Genomic DNA, 21,869 nt, shown 5'->3' with positions numbered 1-21,869 from the left:
TTTGGTTTTTCAAGACAGGGTTTCTCTGTATAGCCCTGGCTGTCCTGAAACTCAGAAATCCGCCTGCCTCTGCCTCCCAAGTGCTGGGATTAAAAGTGTGCGCCACCACCGTCCGGCTTTTTGCCCTTTCTTGTTAACTACACAGCTACTAGTGTCCTTCTCAGGAGAGCTTCTATTTCTGGAGCCTATTCACTTGGCAATTTTGATCATTCACTCCCTTAAGACCCTTCTGACTACTCTTGTGTCTTCTTGGCTTCTTTTTCTAGTCTTGTTCCATCTATTTGAGGTTTTTGGCATTTATATCTTCTGGCATTTATGCAGTAAGTATATTGGAATATACTTATTCCCTTGTTGGCCTTCTAAGTTTAGAACTTATTCCCCTGAACACACCTATTTTTTAATGTATATGTAGTTCTAGGCAGTTTCTTCCTTATGATTTCTATTAGATCTGAAATTTGGGGTTTTAGTCATGTCTAAAATAGGCCCTGCTTAGCAATAGTCGCTCTCCATCTACTCCTTTTCTTCCCCACTTCTCTTCTTTCCTCATGACAGCTCCTTAGGAGCCCCAAATTCAGTGTGACAGACATTGATCATCTCCCCATTCTCTGTCTGCTGTTTCCCTCACTAGTTCATGCCCTCTTGCCTCAAAGCTCCCTTTATCTTCTTCCTTTGCCATCTCTTCCAAACGACCTGCAAATTCTGTTGAGTCTACATCTGCTGTTTTTCTCATAATAAGTGGTATCCTCTCTTGTTCTGTCTGTGTTTATCGTTGGAGTGGCTTTATCTGCCTCACCATCAGCAGGACCTAGGCTTATCAATCAGTGGTAGAACCACAGTGGGGGTCTGGAGAGATGGTTCAGGGGTTAAGAACACTGACTGCTCTTCCAGAGGTTCTGAGTTTAATTCCCAGCAACCACATGGTGGCTCACAACCATCTGTAATGGGAACCCATGCCCTCTCCTGGTGTGTCTGAAGACAGTGACAATGTGTTCAAATATATAAAAATAAATAGGGGGTAGAATGTATACTTAGAATGCACAAGGGCCTAGATTCCATTACCAAGAAATAACAACACACACACACACACACACACACACACACACACACACACACACTCGAGTGCAGGGTAAGCAGATAAGGGAGAGAGAGATCACAAGTAAAAAAGTACACTTCAGTTCCACCCACTTCTCTTCTGCCCCGCTATAGACTGAAGGCATCTTTAATCAACCAATCATTTTAAATTAAGGAATGAGGTTACATAGCATCACTTGGTGTATTGAGGATCTCCTCATCCCTGGGGGCAATCAGGCCTTGGGCGCCAGTATTAAGTATTCCAAGACATGGCAACAGATCGATCCTCAACAGCTAACTACTAAATCCTTCTCTTCCCTACTGACATCTTGAGGAACTGAGATCTGTGACGTCACCATTTTCTATCTCCCACATTAGGTGGAGAATATCCCTACATTTCTGCCTCCCCTTTACAAATCGGGTCAAGCTCAGCAGGTCTCAGCCATAGTTGTGAGCAGGAAGCAGTATCTTAGGGATAAAATGTGGGCATATATTCAAAAGGTTCCCCTAAGGTCTTAATGTGCGGATGGCGTTTGAGAGCCCTTGGTTTCATCACAGTAATTTTTGCCTTCTTGCCTATTGGTACTACCTCACCCAAAACTGGAGACCAAAACTGGAGAGTGAAAGTATTCTTTTTTTTTTTTTTTTTTTTTTTTTTTTTTTTTTTTTTTTTGAGGCAGGGTTTCTCTGTGTAGCCTTGGCTGTCCTGTAGACCAGGCTGGCCTCAAACTCAGAAATCTGCCTGCCTCTGCCTCCCAAGTGCTGGGATTAAAGGCGTGTGCCACCACCACCCGGTTGAGTGAAAGTTTTCTTAGGATTCAACTTTGAACTGGCTGCCTGAACCTAAATCCTGGCTCCTTCACATTCTCATTGTGATTCTGTAACGTTGGAAGAGTGCTGTCTCCTCCACAAGCTCTGCCTCAGGACTTCCAGTCAGAATTAATCTCTCTGCTTCTTCACAGCACTTTCCCTCTCTGTTAGAATGCTGGGCTGGCTCATGGTGAGCTCTCAGAGTTAGCAAAATGAATTACCATGATGCACATGATCTCGTCCATTCTGTGCACTCACAGCTATGATAAAGAACTCTTTGAGGGCAACGATTATATATCATCCGTCTTGTAGACCATATGGTGTTCCATCCATTTCACTACTCAATTGGTTTGGAATCTATAGGGAAACTTACTTTAATTGAATTTTGGAGAAATTGCATCAGTCAAATACAATGTTTAGTGTTGTTTTCAAATATTGCCAAGGACACCATTCAGTCCCGCTCCTGCTCCTCCCAGCAGGGAGGTTTTATGACTTTGTAACAGGGGAACTGGTGTAATGATAGATTTCCATAGCTACCATTGAAAACTATCTCATCTTGCCAAGTCTGCCAACTCAACATATTAACACATGGGGCCCAGTGTTATGAAGTGATATGATACAGACAAGCAATTCAAGAATAAACGCCACACACACAATTCGCTTCACACACATTCTTGATCCTAAGAGTAACTGAATTCCAATGCATACCAAATCAAATCTTATTTTAGCAAACCTCACCTAAAAAAACCCTTAGTAATTCTTTTTCTTTTTTTTTTTCTTTTTTGTTTTTGTTCTGTTTTTTGAGACATGGTCTCTCTGTATAGCCCTGGCTGTCCTGGAACTCACTCTGTAGACCAGGCTGGCCTCAAACTCAGAAATCCTCCTGCCTCTGCCTCCCAAGTGCTGGGATTAAAAGCGTGCACCACCACTGCCTGGCGTAATTCTCTTTTTCTAAAAGCAAATGCATGCAATTTGGTTATTTTGCTTAGATTTATTGAGTCCATTGAGATTCCTGAGCCATGAATGACTTGCCCATGCTTTATTATTTATTTATCAATTTTAAGCATAGTCTTAGTAAAGTAGACTCTGGGTAGAAGCTTCCAAAACCCCAGATAGAATGACTTCATCGTGATGTCCTGTGCATTTATTGCCCCTTGCTACCAAGTCCAAATTATGCATGACCCAGAATTGGAAGAAAACTGAAAGAAGAAAAAAAATAAAAATAAAAGAAGCAGACCAGATTCTACAGCCAATGACTATGCTAACAACCCTAGGCACCTAGTAGGGTATTGGGACTTAGTTTATGAGTTTTGTCGTAGTTTATTTAGTGTTTTGTCTATGCCTTTATATACCCACGGGGAAATGACAAGAGGAGTACATTTAGTGATGGAAGTGGGGTACAGGTTGGTCATGGTATGCAAAACCGGACTCTCGGCTTAAAAAAAAATCAATTCTAGGCTCTCTTCAAAACCTGACCCACTTGTACTGAGACCCCACCCTTAGGCGGGCCCTTGGCCCAGGGGCCATCTCTGATTGGTTAGGTCGCGGTGATGGGCGTGCAGGACAGCTTTGGAGAAGCCGAGCTCTAAACTTCCGGAAACGGCGGTTAGCGTGCAGCGGGCGGTTGATCTGAAGGTCTTCGGGGCTGTCCAGCTGCTAGTGGGGAAGCCCCGGAAACTTGAGTGTCCGCCGCTCGGATCATCCAAGTGTCAGTGGAGGGGATTGCGGGCCGCATGGGGACAGGATGGATGGCGGCTTCAGGGCAGCAAGGGTAGCGGGGTGAGCAGGTGAAGGCCCGGGACCAGGGGCTTGCGTTTACCCACCCACCCACTTACTCCTAGCACTTCCGGGACCCTGAGGTTCCAGAGAGGGCCCCCATGGTGGTGTTGGAGTAGGGGTGCAGCCCTTTCTTAGGATGTTATCTCATCTTGCTGTCTCTGACAGGTTTGAGCATGGCAGAAGGGGACACCTTGGTCTCAGTGGATTACGAAATTTTTGGAAAGGTGCAAGGGGTGTTTTTCCGCAAATACACTCAGGTATGTGGCCTATAGGCTTAAGTGTCGGGGCGCATCACTAAGTGATGGACAGGAGGCCTGGTTCTGACAAATGGGAACTGGGAGAGCGGGAAGGGACACTGGATGGAGAAGACCGCTAGCCCACCCCCGTTGTACTGTCACCAAGCTAGGTCACTTTTATAAAAAGCTGCCATCAAGACAAAGAGGTGGCGTTAGGTGGACCGATCACAGAGTAAGTTAAGTAATCGCCCATCAGACCTACGACAAGTTTATTCTTCCAACTTCCAACACCTCAATTTTTTTTTCCCATCATGGGACTCAAACCCAGGGACATTGGCATGCTAAGCAAGCACTCTACAAGCTAACAACAAACTTGATGTCCTCAACCTCTGTTTCCCCATCACTAATTTCTCCAACGCACAAGGGCAATCTCAATTTCTCTTCTGCCTTCAGCAGAGTCGTCTTTCTGCTCACTATAGCCACCCTGATGGATGTGACATAGTGTGTCTTCTTGAGAATTTTCATTCTTTTAGTTCAGGTATAAAGTATTAAAAACAACTAAAGTTGTACAAGTAACGTTCCTCAGGCACTGTAGAAGAAAAGTACAAATAAATAACAGAAAGATAACTATTATCAGATATCATTCCATTTGGAAGATGATATTCCAAATTATCTGGAGTAACACGTTTTTCTTAAATTATGGTGGAATATCTGTACTGAAAACCTTACTATTTTAACCATTTGAAAACACACAATTCAGTAACCTTAAGTACATTCAGACATTCTTGTCTTATCACCAAGGAACATTCGAAGAACACACCCCACATATACACCTTTTTCTTTATCTCAAAAGCTGAAGCTCTAGCCACCAGCTTGTGTCTTCCCCTCTACCCGACCCTGGTGGTCATGATCCTGCTACCAATGTATGCATGAGTATGTCGAAATCCAAGGACCACATACGGGAGTCAGTTCTCTCCTTCTGTCATGTAGATTCCAGGGGTCATCCAGCTTGGTGGCAAGCCCCCTAAGCCATGTGCCATCTTGCTGGATCTCTCTAAATTTGACCACTCTAGCTAGCTCATGGGTAGACTCCTAACATAGTTGTCCTTTTGTGACTGCCTTACTTCACTAGCACCCTATCCTCAAGATTCATCCACTCATCCTGAGTCAGAACTACGTCTTTCCTTTTTATGGCTGAACAACATGTTGTACAGTCTCAGGGTGGTTTTGATTTGCCTTTACCTAATGAATAGTGATGAGCTCTATGTGCTTATTGGCATGTAAGAGATATGATTTGGAGAACTTTCTATTCAAATTCTTATCCCGTAAATTGAGTTATTTTTCTTTTTTTACATATGTACTAACACCTCTTTATCTACTCCAGATACTTAGTCTCTGTCTCTTACCTTTTGTTTTTTTCTGAGTTTGAGATAAGGTCTCTCTAGCCCTGGCTGGCCTGGGACCTAAGAGTTATCCACATGCTTCTTTCTCCTGAGCGCTGGCCTTACAGGTGTGTGCTACCATGCTCAGCACTCTTTGTCTTTTTAAAAACTTGTATTTATGCGTACATCTGTGTGTCTGTGGGAGTATACGGCAGAGTATGTGTGGGTGCCTACAGAGGCCAGGAGATGGTGAAGATCCTCTGGGGCTGGGGTTTTCAAGCAGTTGTGAGCCACTTAATGTGGGTTCTGGGAATGAACCTGGGTCTTCTGCAAGAGCAAGTGTTCTTCACCAGTGAGCATCTCTCCAGCCTCCGCCTGGATATTAGTCTCTTAGCAAATGTCTCACGCCAACGTTTCTTCCATTTTGGAGAGGTCCTTTTTCTTGATAGGGTTCTTTCAGGCATCGAAGGTTTTGTTTGTTTGTTTGAGAAAGCTTCTCTGTGTAGCCCAGGCTGGCTTCAGACTCATGGTGTTCCTCCCAAATGCTGGGATTACAGACAGACGTGAGCCACCATGCCCAGCAGAGGGATTTACTTTTGAATTCCCAATTTTGCATTTTTTTGGGGGGTGGAGGGTTCGGGGGAGTAGAGGTAGGAGCTGTACTTGTATTGTGATTCATCCTTTTAGTGATCTAAGGTCATGAAGAGTCATGTCTATATTTTTTCCCTAAGGTTTTTCATGTTTTAATCACTTTGGGGAGTTTTTTTGGGAGCAGGAGTTGCATGTTTGTTTGGCATTTGGGGACAGGAAAAAAATTAGCAAGCTAGGCTCTGCCAGATGCCTCTCCTTAGCTCACATGGTCACTGCTTTCCTGGATAGCCATGGGATCCTTAGAGAACCAGACTCCAGAGGCCTGAGCAGCACCAACCTCTACAGGCTTTGTTCCCTCAACTGCCCAGCAGCTCATGTGCACACTTCCGTCTACTGTACCTTCTCTCCTGGTCAGTTCTCCCTGTCCACGGGTTTGGGGGACTTGGACCTACTTAGGCTGCCAGGCCCCATGCAAGTTCTTCGGCCAGCCGGACTGGCCTATCAGGTGGTTCTTTCCCTAGCGTACTAAAACAGAGTCCTAGTTATTCATTTGAGAGACTTTCTTTTTAGGTTGAAAACAAGAACTAGTGATTAGATTTCTTAAATCATTCTTAGAAAGTTTGGTATAGTGGTGTGCATTCTCACAGGCAGGAGGAGGAGGGTGTGGGCACTAAAGTGAGCTCAAGGCCAGCCTGGGTACAATAGTGAGACCCGACCTTGAAAGAAAAAATGAAAATGAAACATTATATATATACATACACACACACACACAATATATATGGACTGTGTAAGCAGAAATGTTTTTATTGTATTTCTGTGTGTGTTTGTATGTATACATGCATGTAGATGTGTGTGTGTGTGTGTGTGTGTGTGTGTATACATGCATGTAGATGTCAGAGGACAATTTGTGGGAGTCACTTCTCTCCTTCCACTATGTGTCCTGGGGATCAAATTCAGGTCACCAGGCTTGGTGGCAAGTAGCTCTTCCTGCTGTGCCATCTTGCTGGCCATGGAAAATGGTTTATGATATGATGTTAGCATATAGGAATTTCCTTTCAAAGAAGCCTATTGGAATTTCACTTTATTCATTATTTTGTTAATGTTTCCTGGGGAGGCATGAATAAATGTCTGTTCACCCTAGATAGGGTACCAAGAACAGACCAAACAAATGATTCCACCCAAGAATAGCTTGGTAAACCAGCAAGTTTCGATTTTGATTAAACACGAACAACTAACAGGCAGCAACAGCATGCCATTCCTACCCACCCTCATCCTTAACACCGTATCTAATGTCAGGGGGGATTAGAATGTAGTTGCCTTTTATGCCAGCTAGTGAGCTGTGCTGAGAGCCCCTTAAGAACTGCTTTGTGACCCTCCCTCCCAGAGGATGGAATGCTGTCGGGTCTAATATGAGGGGCTTCTCCAGTAATCACAACTGCTAAGCCCAGAGGACAGTGTTCTCTAGCACTTGGATATTCAGATCTGAATGTGAATCAGCAAGCAGAATTATGATATCATTTAAAAACAAGAGTAGAATTTAGCACACAAATAAAACCTGTGGGAAATTCCCATCCTCCAATGGGTCAAAAATTGGAGTGTCTTGTTCACAGGAGTCCAGGTCAATCACATTTCAAATCAGAGATTTATTTCACTGGTAGAACCTCCTGCTCAGAACTGCACAGTCATGCTGATAGCTGCTTGCCATCTATGGTGATTTTACAGCTGGAGGCTGCTGGCTCCACCAGCTTACGCTAAAGCACAGGGGTGCCATTACACAGCTGGCTGGATGGGATACTTTCCTCGGAATGCAGGAATGAACTCAACTCTGGAAGAACAACCAGGTTCTTAACCACTGAGCCATCTCTCCAGCCCCCACATACTCAATTTTAAAGTCACTGTGATTACTTATTAGATGTGAGAAAGGAAATGCTAGGAAGAGGTTTGAAAAGATGGCTGGCATGAGATTCTCCTTTAGAGCTGAGCTTTATTGGGAGAGCCTTGCAGTAGGAGAGCATTAATTCATCAGATCAGGCAACATGGCAGGGCTTAAAGGCTTCCATCTAAAACTTGGAGAAGAATGGGAAGGTAGCGCAATGGGTAAAGGTGCGTGCCACCAAGACTGGTAGACTGAGCTCAATCCCCAGGACACATGATGGAAGGAAGGGACAGGCTTCTGCAAGCAGTCCTCTGACCCCCATACTTTTGCTATGGTATGCGTGCCCCACCCCTATAAGTGTAAGTATAATTAAAAAGGAAGAGCATCATTAAGAAAGTTAACTTGGGCTGGAGTGATAGTTCGGCGGTTAAGAGTGCTGAGTGCTCTTCCAGTGGTCCTGAGTTCAATTCCCAGCAACCACATGGTGGCTCACAACCATCTGAAATGGGATCTGATGCCCTCTTCAGGTGTGTCTGAAGACAGCTACAGTGTACGCATCATATTTATAGAATACATAAAATCCTTTAAAAAAAAGTTAACTTAGGGGCTTGGGTAGACGGCTCAGCAGCCCATTCTGTTCTCCCAAAGGGTGGGAGTTTAGTTCTCAGAACACACATTGTTCATAACCAACTCTAATTCTAGCTTCAGTTCACCTGACACTGCACTCTTCTGGACTCCGTGGGTACCAGCACTCACACAGTCACATACCACACACACCCTCTCTATATATCTTAGCTAGGGTTTGCATTGCTGTGAACAGACACCATGACCAAGGACATGACCAAGGACAACATTTAATTGGGGCTGGCTTACAGTTTCAGATGTCCAGTCCATTATCATCATGGCAGGAGCATGGCAGCATCCAGGCAGACACAGTGTTGGAGAAGGAGCTGAGAGCCCTACATTTTTTTCCTTAATTTTTTTTTATTTAAATGCATTTTATACATCAAGCATTAATAATATTGAGTATTTTGAGAATCAAATAATACATAAAAATTTGTTCAGCTTTTATATTCACATCCTTTCATACCCTAAACATATCGTTAATGAATATTTAATACTATCCATAACTGCGGATCCTATATCTAATGTTGAATACTAATTGTTTGGGAATTAAGCATAGTAAAAGAGTATAACATATTAAAAATAAATCATTAAGGAATATATTCAAGCTGGGCAGTGGTGGTACACTCCTTTAATCTGAGTACTTGGGAGGCAGAGGCAGGTGGATTTCTGAGTTCGAGGCCAACTTGGTCTACAGAGTGAGTTCCAGGACAGCCAGGGCTACACAGAGAAACCCTGTCTTGAAAAAAAAAGAAAAAGAAAAAGAAATATATTCAAAAACCCTTATATGATACCACCTGACATAGTGGGAGAATATTTAAAACTCATTATTTATCTGTGTACATTGTTTAGTTTACATAAAAAAGATTATCAATGTTTCTAGGAGAGAAACTATTTTATCAGTAAGGTTGTTTGTTTGTTTGTTTGTTTTTTGGTTTTTCGAGACAGGGTTTCTCGGTGTAGTCCTGGCTGTCCTGGCTGCCCTGGAACTCACTCTGTAGACCAGGGTGGCCTCGAACTCAGAAATCCACTTGCCTCTGCCTCCCAAGTGCTGGGATTAAAGGTGTGCGCCACCACTGCCTGACTCAGTAAATATATTTTAAACATTTCAAAATAACAAAAACTCTTTGAAGTTAAGCATTAGGAGAATGACAATTTCAAGCACAGAGAGAAAAATGCTCTACATTTCATCCAAAGGCAGTAGGAAACTACTGTGTCTCATACTGGGCAGAGCTTGAGCATATATGTGTGTATATTATATCACCTCGAAGCCCCACCTCCACAGTGACACACTTCCTCCAGCTTGGCCACACCTACTCCAACAAGGCCACACCTCCTAATCATGCCACTCTCCTGGGCTAAGCTTATCCAAATCAATACAGTAGTAAAAATACTTTTTTTTTTTTTTAAAAAAAAAGGGAAAGGGAGGCCCCTACCACAGTCATGATAGGGGTAGACAGAAGGCCCAGAAGAGATGGAGCCTTCATTGAAATCCCCCAAAGGGAAATAGCTGACTTTTATGTTCTTTCAATATTAGAGTTTGTCAGTAAGGGATTTAGCTTAGGCTAGCCTATAAGATAGAGTATTGAGGAACCAGGTACTGGATAGGACCGTATGTTAGGGCCTACGAGTTATGAGGCTGTACACACAGCATGGCTTCTTAACTGTTGGTCCAGAGAGAGCTGCGCGACAGGGATGTGGCCTGATTTTCTCCAGGCCACCATTGTGTTCTCTTAAAGCGGCCGGGGCTTCCAGGGCAGGCCCGTGATCTAACAAGAAAGACAAATGGAAACCTGATAGCTGTGGGGCCTCGTGAACCCTGAGTGTTGAGAGGCCTCACAGCTGCCTCCCTTCTCTACCAAGTGTGACAGAAAGTGGGCTTTGGGTGCAATGTAAACATGTTGGGTTAGAGTTCCTCCACAGTAAAAACAATGCTTGTGTTGCCCAGGAAATTGTGAAATGCTGTGCAATGATCTTTAAAGATACAATGGATCCCTTCATCTGGATTTGTTTAGGTGTGGTCCTCGCTAAAGGCAAAGGGGAGGGTCAAGTAACTTGAAGCGTTTTCTGTGTAACCCACCCACTCGATTGCAGGTTAGAAGACGAGAAAATGAGGGCTGCCGGTATAGTTTAGAGCTAGAGTGTTCACCTGCCTCGGAAACATGCACGGGACCCAGGGTGAATCTCCAGTACTGCAAAACCAAACTAAAACTCGGGGTCTTTACCACCTCACTTTATTTGACTAGGCATGATGCTGCACTCTCATAATCCCAGCACTCAGAAGGCAGAGGCAGGACGATGGCTAGAAGATCAAGGCTAACCTGGTCTACATGATGAATACTATCTAAGCCCGCCAAGGCTACATAATGAGACTGTCTTAAAGAAAAAAAACAGCTTACAAGCTGTAAGCATTAGGAAATCACTCTGAAGGCATCTTTGGGGGGGTCACTCTAGTGTTTAACCACAATTACCATGCAACAGAAAATGCTAAAGAGTTCAAATGCTGAGTTTTATAGAATAAAAAAATAAAGGGAAATGGAATAATCAAGTGGCTAAATATCAGCCATGAGATCCTCTTTGGTGTCTGTTTTGGTTTTTCTGGACAATGTCAAATTAGTTTCGGTGGTTTGACTCCAGGCCAGGATGCTGGCCACAGATTGTGTCTCACTTTGATCTGTGCAATCTCACCGTACCTCTCTTTCTCTCTTTCCTTCCCTTAGGCTGAGGGTAAAAAGCTAGGTTTGGTGGGCTGGGTTCAGAACACCAATCGGGGCACGGTGCAAGGACAGCTGCAAGGCCCAGTCTCCAAGGTGCGCTTCATGCAGGAGTGGCTGGAGACAAGAGGGAGTCCCAAGTCCCACATCGACCGGGCAAACTTCAACAACGAGAAAGTCATCTCAAACTTGGATTATTCGGACTTCCAAATTGTAAAATAATGACACAAATTTTATTTTTTTTTCAAAATGATATCACTCCTTTTTAATTGATAGATAAAAAATAGAACTATTCTGTGCTCAATATTAGAATTTGTTAGTAAGTTATTTTGGTTGCATGTTTGAGTGGCTACATGTATGGTGAAATACAAATGTGTACAATTCTAACCAATAAAAACACATTAGAACCTTATGCTTACATTGTTTTTTTTTTTCTTTTAATCATTAGTGAACATTTGGGCAACATGATGAATTCATTATTGGGAGAGGAAGGTTTCGAGGTCGTTTAAAGAGGTCTGGAAGAGAAGTAACTTTGTCATTTCTTTAAATTGTTTACACAGGACACTTCATGTGTAATAAGAGCAAATGTCACCAGGTTGGGTTGTGGCCTGTTCAGATGATGGGTTGCACTCATTACTTTTGGTTTTCAATCTTTTAGAACATCTACTGCCATTCCTTTTCCAAGGGTTAGAAATTCAGATAAAGTAGTTATGGGCTGGATTTCTCATCCCCTCATTTGTATACCAAAATCCTTACCCAAGGACCAATTCCGTTGGACTGCTGACTCAGAAGTGTGTATGCACCAAAGACCTCGTGACAACCAGAGAGCCACACCCAAGAAAGAATCCTGGCCTTAATCTCTGACTTGTCCCAGAACTGGAAAGAGAACAAATAAAACAAACGAAAGCCCCGGCTACTTAAGCCACCCAGCCTGTGGGCTTTTGTCATGAAGCCCTGGCAAACTGAGCAATAATCAGACGTTTGCTTCATTGACTCCAGAAGTCTGATTTGGTTTGGTTAGTAATTAAACAAACAAATACTTATGTTAAAATTTGTCATAAGTTCCTTTAAAGGGAAGAGGAATGGGTGCCCTGTGGAGATGGCTCAGCAATTAAGAGCACTGGCAGCTTTTCCAGAAGTCCTGAGTTCAATTCCCAGCACACAGTCTATGACTCTTAAGACCAAGGGATCCAATGCCGCCTTGTGGTGTGCAGATGTACAGGCAGACAAAAACCCATACGCACAAAATACATAATCTTTTTTAAAAAGTGTCAGAGAGGATGTTTCAATGAAACAAGACAGAACTGAGGATTAATAATTCTCGAAATATTCTCACTGTGCTCTTTCAGTTAGGAAAAAGCAGTGGTGTAGAGAAAGAGGGAGGGAGGGTTCCTGATGTCTTGATTTGCAAATTAAGAGAGCTGGGCTGGGCTGTCGTGGTGGGGGGGGGAACACACCTTTAGTCCCAGTGTATGGGTGGCAGAGGCAGGTGGATTTCCGTTGAGTTCCAGCCCAGCCTGTTTATAAAGTGAGTTCCAGGGCTGTTACACAGAGAAATCATGTTTTTTTAAAAGAGAGAGAGAGGGAGGGAGAGAGAGGGGTGAGAGAGGCTTCTCAGCCTTTTCCAGCTCTGTAAAGCATTAACTTTAAGAATGTTCTGCATTGCTGGGCCGTGGTGGCGCACACCTTTAATTCCAGCACCTGGGTCTGCATTCATTCCCTGAATATCTACTTGCCACCAGGACACAGCAGTAAACAAAACCAAACTTTCACATAGTTTACAATCTAGCGAAGGAAGACTAAGGAAACAAGAAAGATATATGTGAACTAAATATCAGAACATGCAAAGGAGACGAGAGCGAGAAAGGGAACAAAGTAAAATTTACTAGAAACAGCCTCTCACCCAGTGCCGAAAGAGAACAAGATGCGAGAACTAATTGGAACTAGCCAGGTGAAGGGATGGCGCCTGCGCACTGAGACGTCGTGCAGACGCCGTCTCGCGGCGTCCCGGAAGCGCATGCTCCGGAGCGTGCGTTCCGCGGTGGAGGTGGTTGGTCGGTGAGAGTTGATGGAGGAGATTCGAGGTGAAGGGGGAAAGCACGTGATGAAATATGGTCCCGAGAGCTTGTCTAACTTGACAGGAGCAGTGGTGACTGCCGCGGGCCTGTCTGGTGGGGCCCCGGCTCCCCCGGAGCGGCGGGGCGGGTGGACTGCGCAGGCGCGGCCCGGCTTGCGGGGGATGCCAGACTACCTAGACCCCAGAACTGCTCGTTACACATTCACCCCGTTTGCCAACAGCTGCTAAGTGCGTTGTCTTAGAGAGCAGTCGTAGCCCCGGCTTTCCCAGGCTTTAAAAAACCAGCCCTGTCATCGGCCACAGTGTTGTCGCTTAAGAATGAGACCTTTAACGACCTTATATAAGAAAACTTGGAATCAGGTCCGACCACCCCCTATCGTCACTTGTTATCGCCAAACTATGTTCTGGGGATAGAAAAGACCGACAGAGTCAGTATAAAAGAATGTCCGTAATAAGGGCCTCTCAGCAAACTATCAAGCAACACTGGAGCAGGACTTAAATATCAAAGTTTTACCTTTTCCCATCCCCCCCCTTCCTGAGAAAGTAATCATGAGAAAGTAATGGCTTACTGTGTCTCCCTGAGAGGTTTGATTTTGACTTAGTTCCATTGTTTTACCTTCTTACTTACGGTGTCTTAGAACATCAAAAGGTTTTCTAAAATCCGTGGTTATTGTGTAAAGTATAAATGTTATGAAACTAGTTTGGACTTTTTTTAATAATTTCTAGCTAATGTTTCTTAGCTGCGTTTAATTTAGGCATCTGTTTTTAGTGAAGTGCTTAGAAATTTGAATAGTGTCTTTATGGGTCAGCATCCAGTGTAATTATAATTTCACTTTAGGGCATTCATTTTAGGGACAGTGAAAATTATGAAATTATGAATGCTTCTTTGGAATTGAACCCCATTATACCAGTGCATGATTTTTGTGTGCTGTCTAGAAAACAGAAGTATACTTCTCTTTTGTGTTTTGATTTAATACTTTATTTACCTCAAACGGTAGTTCTTTCTAATAGTCGAGAGAAATGGGTGATGTGATGTAACTGAGGTGTGATGGAGTATGTGTTGTGTTTTGTTTTGTTTTCCATAGGTGGTTATTTCCAGTCAGAGCAGGAAGCCAGTGTCTGCCACTCTCTCCACATGTCTCCCTGCCATGATCAGGTGTCTATCCGATGAAGTACAAACCAAGTTGCGTTCCGGTTTAGCCATCAGCAGCTTAGGCCAGTGTGTTGAGGAACTTATCCTTAACAGTATTGATGCTGAAGCAACATGTGTGGCCATCAGAGTGAATATGGAAACCTTCCAAGTTCAAGTGATAGACAACGGACTTGGGATGGCGGGGGATGACATAGAGAAGGTGGGAAACCGGTATTTTACTAGTAAATGCAACTCGCTACGGGACTTGGAGAACCCAACATTTTACGGTTTCCGAGGAGAGGCCTTGGCAAGTATAGCCAACATGGCTAGTGCTGTGGAAATTTCATCCAAGAAAAGCGCAACATTGAAAACCTTTGTGAAAACGTTTCAGAACGGAAAAGCCCTCGCCGCCCGAGAGGCTGATTTGACCAGACCAAGTGTGGGGACTACAGTAACGGTCTATAACCTGTTTTACCAGATTCCTGTGCGGAGGAAAAGCATGGATCCTAGACTAGAGTTTGAGAAAGTCAGGCAGAGGATAGAAGCTCTCTCACTTATGCACCCCTCCATTTCTTTCTCTCTGAGGAATGATGTTTCTGGTTCCATGGTCCTTCAGCTCCCTAAAACCAAAGACACATGTTCTCGATTTTGTCAAATTTATGGATTGGGCAAGTCCCAGAAGTTAAGAGAAATACATTTTAAATATAAGGAATTTGAGTTTAGTGGCTACATCAGCTCTGAAGCACACTACAATAAGAATATGCAGTTTTTGTTTGTGAATAGAAGATTAGTTTTAAGAACAAAGTTGCATAAACTAATTGACTTTCTATTAAGAAAAGAAAGTATTATATGCAGGCCAAAGAATGGCTCTGCCAGGCAAATGAATTCAAGTCCTCGACACCGCTCTGCCTCAGACCTCCACGGGATATATGTAATCAATGTGCAGTGCCGGTTCTGTGAGTATGATGTCTGCATAGAGCCAGCCAAAACTCTGATTGAGTTTCAGAACTGGGATACTGTGTTGATTGGTATTCAGGAAGGAGTGAAAATGTTTCTAAAGCAAGAAAAATTATTTGTAGAATTATCAGGTGAGGATATCAAGGAATTTAATGAAGACAATGGCTTTACTTTGTTTGGTACAACTCTTCAGACACATGTGTCTACTCAGGAGAAGTGTGACCAGCGCAGTTTCCAGGAGGCATGTAGTAATATTTTGGATTCCTATGAAATGTTTAATTTGCAGTCAAAAGCTGTGAAAAGAATAGCTACTCTAGAAGACAAAAGCACACCAAATTCTGACGGTACAGAAACTGTCAGGAAAAAGACAGCGGACTCGCTGCACACTTACAAATGGGATGGCCTGGACTATAGTAAAACAGGAGAGCCTGTGCTACACAGCGCCAACTGTGTTGACTTAGAATCAAGAGTGTCAGAAGAAGAGGGAGCCAAAACATCACGCTCTGGAGAAAATGAGAAATGGAAAAAATCTTTGTTGGAAAATAGGACTTCAGAAAGGCCACATGAAACCAGTCCAAAAATGTTTTCAAGCCCCATTCAAACACTTCATCTTCTTGAGGAGAGTGAGGCCGATCTAGAAATGCAGACAGTAAGTGGTACTGCTACTGTCATGGCTGCCAACATTCCCCAAAAGAGTGAAATTCAGAGTCAACTGGAGAAATTTAAAGATGCTCCTAAAGTAAGGTGCCAAGCTCTGCCTTTTGAGACAACATTATTAAGAGTACAGGGTACTCAGAGGAAGAAGGAGAGAAGGAAAAGGGAGCCCAGTAGTCGGGGAAGAGTAAATGTTTTTAGTTATGGACAAGTTAAATTATGCTCCACTGGCTTTATAACTCATGTGGTACAAAGTGAGCACGCTAAATCAACTGAAACAGAACATTCATTAAAAAATTATGCTCGACCTGGTCCTGTAAGTGCCCAAGAAACATTTGGAAACAGAACACACCATGCAATTTTGACTCCAGACAGCAATGATTTAACAAGCACTGTAAGTAAAGAATCCACTCAACCGCCCAACAAAAGATTTCGCAGAACAAATACAGGCTGTGGGACAGAGAACAAACCTGCAGCAGCAGACGACAACTTGGCTCTTTTTCAGGAAAGCTGTAAAGAATCACACACAGATCGCCTGTTGCCTGATACCTCCTCCTTTCCATGGTGTAGATATGTTTCTGATGGTTGTAAGGAAGTAGATGAAATGGGTTCCTTCAAACACATAGTCCGTAGGAAGCTAAGCTTGCATTCACAAGTAGGGTCTTTAGAGAAGTTTAAGAGGCAGTATGGGAAGGTTAACAATCCTCTAGTTGCAGAAGAGGATAACACTCAAGTCAGGACCCATCTTGATCCTCACAATGATCCTGATGTTCTTCTGAAAGACCAGAGCCACTTAGACATGTCTGATGGTTGGGAGATGGCTACTGTGGAGCACAGTGATACTTGTCAGCCATTAAGTCCCATCCTGTCAGAGAAAATTTCATTTTCCAAAGAAGATATCTTAGAACAGATGCCTCACTTGAGAGAAAGTCCTATTACTCTGGCAGAATTATCTCACTGTGACAGAAAACCTGATGTTGAGAAGTCCACTGAATCACTGGCTTCTAAATTATCCAGACTAAAAGATTCTAAAAAAGAGATGCAAACCATGGAGATGACCGGTCATATTACTGAACTTCCAGATGCAGATCCCAGTTGGAAAGATAATAGCCAGTGCACTAGGATAGACTTAGATTTTTGTGAACTATTAAAAAGTAAACTTGAAAAAATAGAGAGTAATGTGCTTCCAACGTCAGATTCTGCCACAGAGCATGATTCCATCAATAAAAACAGTGTACTACATTCTAACAATGTAATGGATGACACAGAGAAACCAGAAACTTCTTTCCTGTTACCCTGTAATGATTCTAAAATCAGCAAAGATTCAGATGTTCTTATCAGAGCTTCAGAGCAACCTGTCGAAAACCCTGACTCTGTCGGTAGGATAATAATGAGCCAGGTAGAAGATACTATGAGCCAGGTAGGAGATATAATGAGTCAGGTAGAAGAGAGCACTAGCAGCCAAGGTGGGGTCTGTTCCCAGAGTGATGACTCTAAGGCAAGATCTTGTTCCAAAAACGAAGAATCAAATACGTACTGTATGGATTGGCAGCAGCATTTTGATGTAACCCTGGGAAGAATGGTTTACATCAACAGAAAGACGGGACTTAGCACATTCGTTGCTCCTACTGACGACATTCATACTGCTTGTACTAAAGATCTGACAACTGTGGCTGTGGATGTCCTGCTTGGGAATGGTAAGTATGCAGTATTCATTGGCATGATATGTTTTTGGAAAAGAGGATAGTGGCCAAAGAGCAATATAATTATTGTTCATAGAGATGACCTCAGCAGATAGCATTGGAAGGCTGTGTTTTATTGTTTTGTTTTGGGAGTTGTTTTTTTTGGGGCCGAGGAATAATGAGATGGGTCTTGCTATGTAGTCCAGGCTGGCCTCAAATCCTCTTTGTAGCCAGATTGGTCTTGAACTCATGATAGCTCCTGCTTCTAGATCCTATAGAACTAAAGGTATGTACCACAACACTCAACTTCTTTTTTTTTTTTTTTTTTTTTTTTTTTTTTTTTTTTTGAGACAGGGTTTCTCTGTGTAGCCCTGGCTGTTCTGGAACTCACTCTGTAGACCAGGCTGGCCTTGAACTCAGAAATCCACCTGCCTCTGCCTCCCAAGCGCTGGGATTAAAGGCGTGCGCCACCACCGCCCAGCTAACACTCAACTTCTGAAGGCAAATTTTTAAGACCTCTACTGTGCTTAAGGAATAACACAGTAGTTTCATTGGATTTATGAGTGATTCGCATAAATCACTCATGGAGATTCACTGGGTTTAACAATATTTAAATATAAGAATTTAGTAAAGACCAATAAGAGATGTAAATGTATTTACATGTGTCTGAGATGTTTGTGTGTGTAAAAGAGTAGGAAATTTCATTTTAGTAAAATGGTACAGTGTTAATGGCTAAAAGACCCACAGTTTTTATCTACCCTGTTTTCCCTTTTTTCCCAAATATACTTGTAGAAACAAGTCTCTTTAAATGAGCATGTCTCTCTAGAGACATGACCACTTCCATTTGTGGCTACCAGCCTAAGGTTGGAAAAACCTTTACTTATAAGTTTCCAATAAGATCTGTAGGTCAGCACAGTGTGGTTTTATGAGTTTCCTCTAGAATGTAGGATTTGGCCAACATTTTGTGAAATGTAGGCTAGATAGATAGATGCCTTCGTAACTATATTTTTCAAGTGTACTTTACTATAATGTGTATATCAATCCATTTGCTATATTTCTGATGTAAGAAGCCGATAATAATGTGGCTCTCAGGTCACACCGCAAGGCAACACCAGAGCCTGGTCTAGGGCTTTGGATTCTCAGGTTTCTAGCAACATTAAAAGTGACATTGTTTTGGCAGTGTGTTAGAGCCAGATGTTGGGAGCCGGTAAAACTGATTCCCATCTGGCTATAATCTCGGCTTTCACCAGTAGGGTAAACATTAAATATGCATCCCTGTTAAAAGTCTCAAATGCTGTAAAAGAATGTAAATTGTATGAATATAATTGCAAATTATAATGTCTTCTTAGGATAAATATTTCTGGTTGCAGGCTCTAATTTACTTGAGGTTAAATAAATCCTTTAGTGTTCAATGTTTTTCCTTATGGAAAAAAAAATCACTATTGTAATTTGTAGAGACTTTAATAGGAGGAGAAAACCCCTTTACTTTCAGAGTTGTTCTTGAGACTCTCCAGTTGCTCTGAAGGCATCTTTATGTGCTTTTCAGTCTAGGTCATGTGTACTGGTTTGTATGTGCTGAGCACTTATCAGAGAGGAGCATCTAAGACAGCGGCACCTCATCTTCCTGAAATGGAGCTGCTTCTGATACAGTGCCAACAAATAACTGGATCACATTCAACTGTGGGGTGGGGGGGCATCTTAGCTGCCACATTCAACATAAACATCTCCGGTTAAGTAGATTTAGATGTTGAAACTTCTTCAATCCACTTAACCATCTGGATTACCATATCTTGTGAACTTTTGAGAATCCTGTTAAATCAAGTTCCAAATAAAAAATAATTTTGGTATCAAAACAAGTTCATTGAAAAGGTGCCACCACACACCCTCCATTCACATGGAAATGTGGGACATCAGGACTTGGTGGACCCACACATAAATATGTAAACATGTGCCGGGTGGGGGTAGTGGTGGTGGTGGTGGCGGTGGCTGCGCACGCCTTTAATCCCAGCACTTGGGGAGTGCAGAGGCAGTATTTCTGAATTCAAGGCCAACCTGGTCTACAGACTGAGTTCCAGGACAGCCAGGGTTACACAGAGAAACCCTGTCTCAAAAAAAAAAAATGTAAATATGAAATAAATTACTGAGGGACTCATTAAAGCTTATTAATCTTTAACGCTTGGGAGGTGGAGGCAGGAGGATCAGAAATTGGAGGTCATTCTCCGGTACATCTCAAGGCCGGCTGGGCTACTTGAAACCCAGGTTTTACTATATAAAGGTAAATTTAGAATAATGTCATATCTTTAACCTACAGGATTTTTTTCTTTAAAAATTTCTTTTTCTGGGGGCTGGAGAGATAGCTCAGCGGGTAAGAGCACTGACTGCTCTTCCAGAGGTCCTGAGTTCAGATCCCAGCAACCACATGGTAGCTCACAACCATCCATAATGAGATCTGATGCCCTCTTCTGGTATGTCTGAAGACAGCTACAGTGTACTCACATAAAATAAATAAGTAAATAAACCTTTAAAAAATGCTTTTCTTTTTCCAGTGCAGGGCCTTCTGCATATTACCCACTTTACCACTCGGCCCCAGATCAGTGTCTCTTATTACGACTTACACAGCCTTCTCCTAGCTACTGCCTTGCTTTAGTTTTGTCCAACAAGCTCGCCTTTTCAAGTAATAGTTCTGTGTCCACCCCTCCTTTTTTAAAAAATTTTTTTTATTTTATGTGTTTGAGTATTTTTGGTTACATGTATGTCTGTACACCATGTCCGTGCCTCATGCCCATGGAGTACAGAAGAGGGCATCAAATCTCATGGAACTAGAGTTACAGATGGCTGTGAGCCACTATATGGGAGCTGGGAATTGAACCCAGATCTTCTGGGAGTGCAGCTGGTGCTCTTAACACTGAGCCATCTCTCCAGGCCCCATGTTCCCCCACTTTTCAATAAACTGTCTCTTTGTTTCTGAGACTCAAATCTGCTCTTTCTTCAGAAAGATGGTTAGAACTAGACAGTAGCTCCCCAGACTGCCGTGTCTGCACCTCTCACCCACTCATCCATCTTTTTGCAGATTCATTTAGCATTTGTTGCTTGTTACACTGAGGGAGGTGGGCTCTGACTTCTCAGCCTTTCACTCTATTAGGGATAGCTATGTAACACGGTGAAGTCATGCTTACAGTAGAGACGTAGGTGTGGATAAGGGACAATGAGTTGGGAATTCGGTAAGGCTGCAGCAGTTGTGGGGACCATTTAAGTACAACTGTATGTCTCACAAGGCATTCCTGAGTAACTATACCTCCCCCTCCCCCTTTATCTGCTGGATTCCAGTAGCTGCACCTTTTACCCAAAATATGACCATGAAAAATGACTCAAGACATTGCCTAATGTGCCTCCCACCCCCACAGCTGCCTCCCTTCAGCTATCAAGAATCTCATTCATGAATAAAGAAATGAGGCATTAATGTAAGTTAGCAGATAGTTTCATTGAAACTCCTGATTTTCTGTGTAGTGTTTAGTAGTCTGCCTTATGTCTTTGGTTAGTTTGTAGAGAAAGGGATTTTATATATTCTTTAATAGTTAACTTGTATGTTGAGTTCAAACTTGTAGGTTTTCCTTTTTTGCTTAGGGGTTCAGTACAGGTGTCATCCGTTTAGAAGCGATCTTGTTCTTCCTTTCCTCCCAAGAGCTCAGGAAGAGAGGACCACGCTGAGACACAACGGAGGTGAGTAATTGCAGAGGCTGTGGAGACACTTAGCTAATACACACCAACCACTCAGGGCGGAGGACAAAGCAGTGTTGCATTCTGAATCTTGATCTGCACCAGCTGTGCCTCAGGAGCCAGGAATTCCCCACGGCTCTGTTTAACAGCGGAGCTAAGTAATTCAGCACATGCATTTAGATCAGAAATTGCTTTTCCAGACTGGAGGTTTGTGCGGGGTGATTATGCATACTCTATGGTGTCTGTGACTGGGGAAATGTTTTTTATTTTTAAAGATTAAATTTCTCCGTATTTCAGTAGTTTGATATTTGTAAAATTCTTTGAAAATAAGCTAAAGCAATCTATTATTTTGTTGTTGTTTCTTAAATAGATTAAGTATATTTTTACCAAAGGTAACAAGAAAATTTGAACTATAGTTTTTTCTGGACACATACTTGGAAATATTCTTCCTTTTTAAAAAAAGACTTACTTAGTTTTGTTTTGTGTGTATGGGTGTTTTTGCCTGCATGCATGTCTGTGTACCATGTGCATGCAGTGCCGTTGGCCAGAGAAAGGCAGATTCTCTGG

General features: G+C 42.8%; 2 protein-coding genes across 8 annotated transcripts in view; both read left to right on the top strand.

Annotated features, from left to right (window-relative positions):
- Acyp1 (acylphosphatase 1) overlaps positions 1-11,495 on the top strand; it is a 13,296-nt gene extending 1,801 nt beyond the window's left edge. Inside the window, exons 1-3 of one of the 3 annotated variants that reach the window (XM_031356987.1) lie at positions 3,471-3,660; positions 3,826-3,917; positions 11,090-11,495. In XM_031356987.1, the coding sequence (XP_031212847.1) occupies positions 3,834-3,917; positions 11,090-11,305 (300 nt within the window). In that variant the 5' untranslated portion in view covers positions 3,471-3,660; positions 3,826-3,833 and the 3' untranslated portion in view covers positions 11,306-11,495. Of the gene's footprint in view, positions 1-3,470; positions 3,669-3,825; positions 3,918-11,089 lie in introns of those variants that run through there. The other 2 variants (XM_031356986.1, XM_031356985.1) reach the window with 2 other exon arrangements.
- A 1,559-nt stretch (positions 11,496-13,054) lies between these two features.
- Positions 13,055-21,869, top strand: part of Mlh3 (mutL homolog 3) — a 35,418-nt gene continuing 26,603 nt past the window's right edge. For 3 of the 5 annotated variants that reach the window (XM_031356399.1, XM_031356404.1, XM_031356403.1), the window contains exons 1-3: positions 13,398-13,520; positions 14,246-17,600; positions 21,210-21,305. In XM_031356399.1, coding sequence (XP_031212259.1) covers positions 13,479-13,520; positions 14,246-17,600; positions 21,210-21,305 — 3,493 coding nt within the window. In that variant the 5' untranslated portion in view covers positions 13,398-13,478. The other 2 variants (XM_031356401.1, XM_031356402.1) reach the window with 2 other exon arrangements.

Source organism: Mastomys coucha, unplaced genomic scaffold (assembly GCF_008632895.1).
Source record: "Mastomys coucha isolate ucsf_1 unplaced genomic scaffold, UCSF_Mcou_1 pScaffold6, whole genome shotgun sequence".
NCBI lineage: Eukaryota > Metazoa > Chordata > Mammalia > Rodentia > Muridae > Mastomys > Mastomys coucha.
This window is presented reverse-complemented; position numbering and strand designations above follow the sequence as displayed.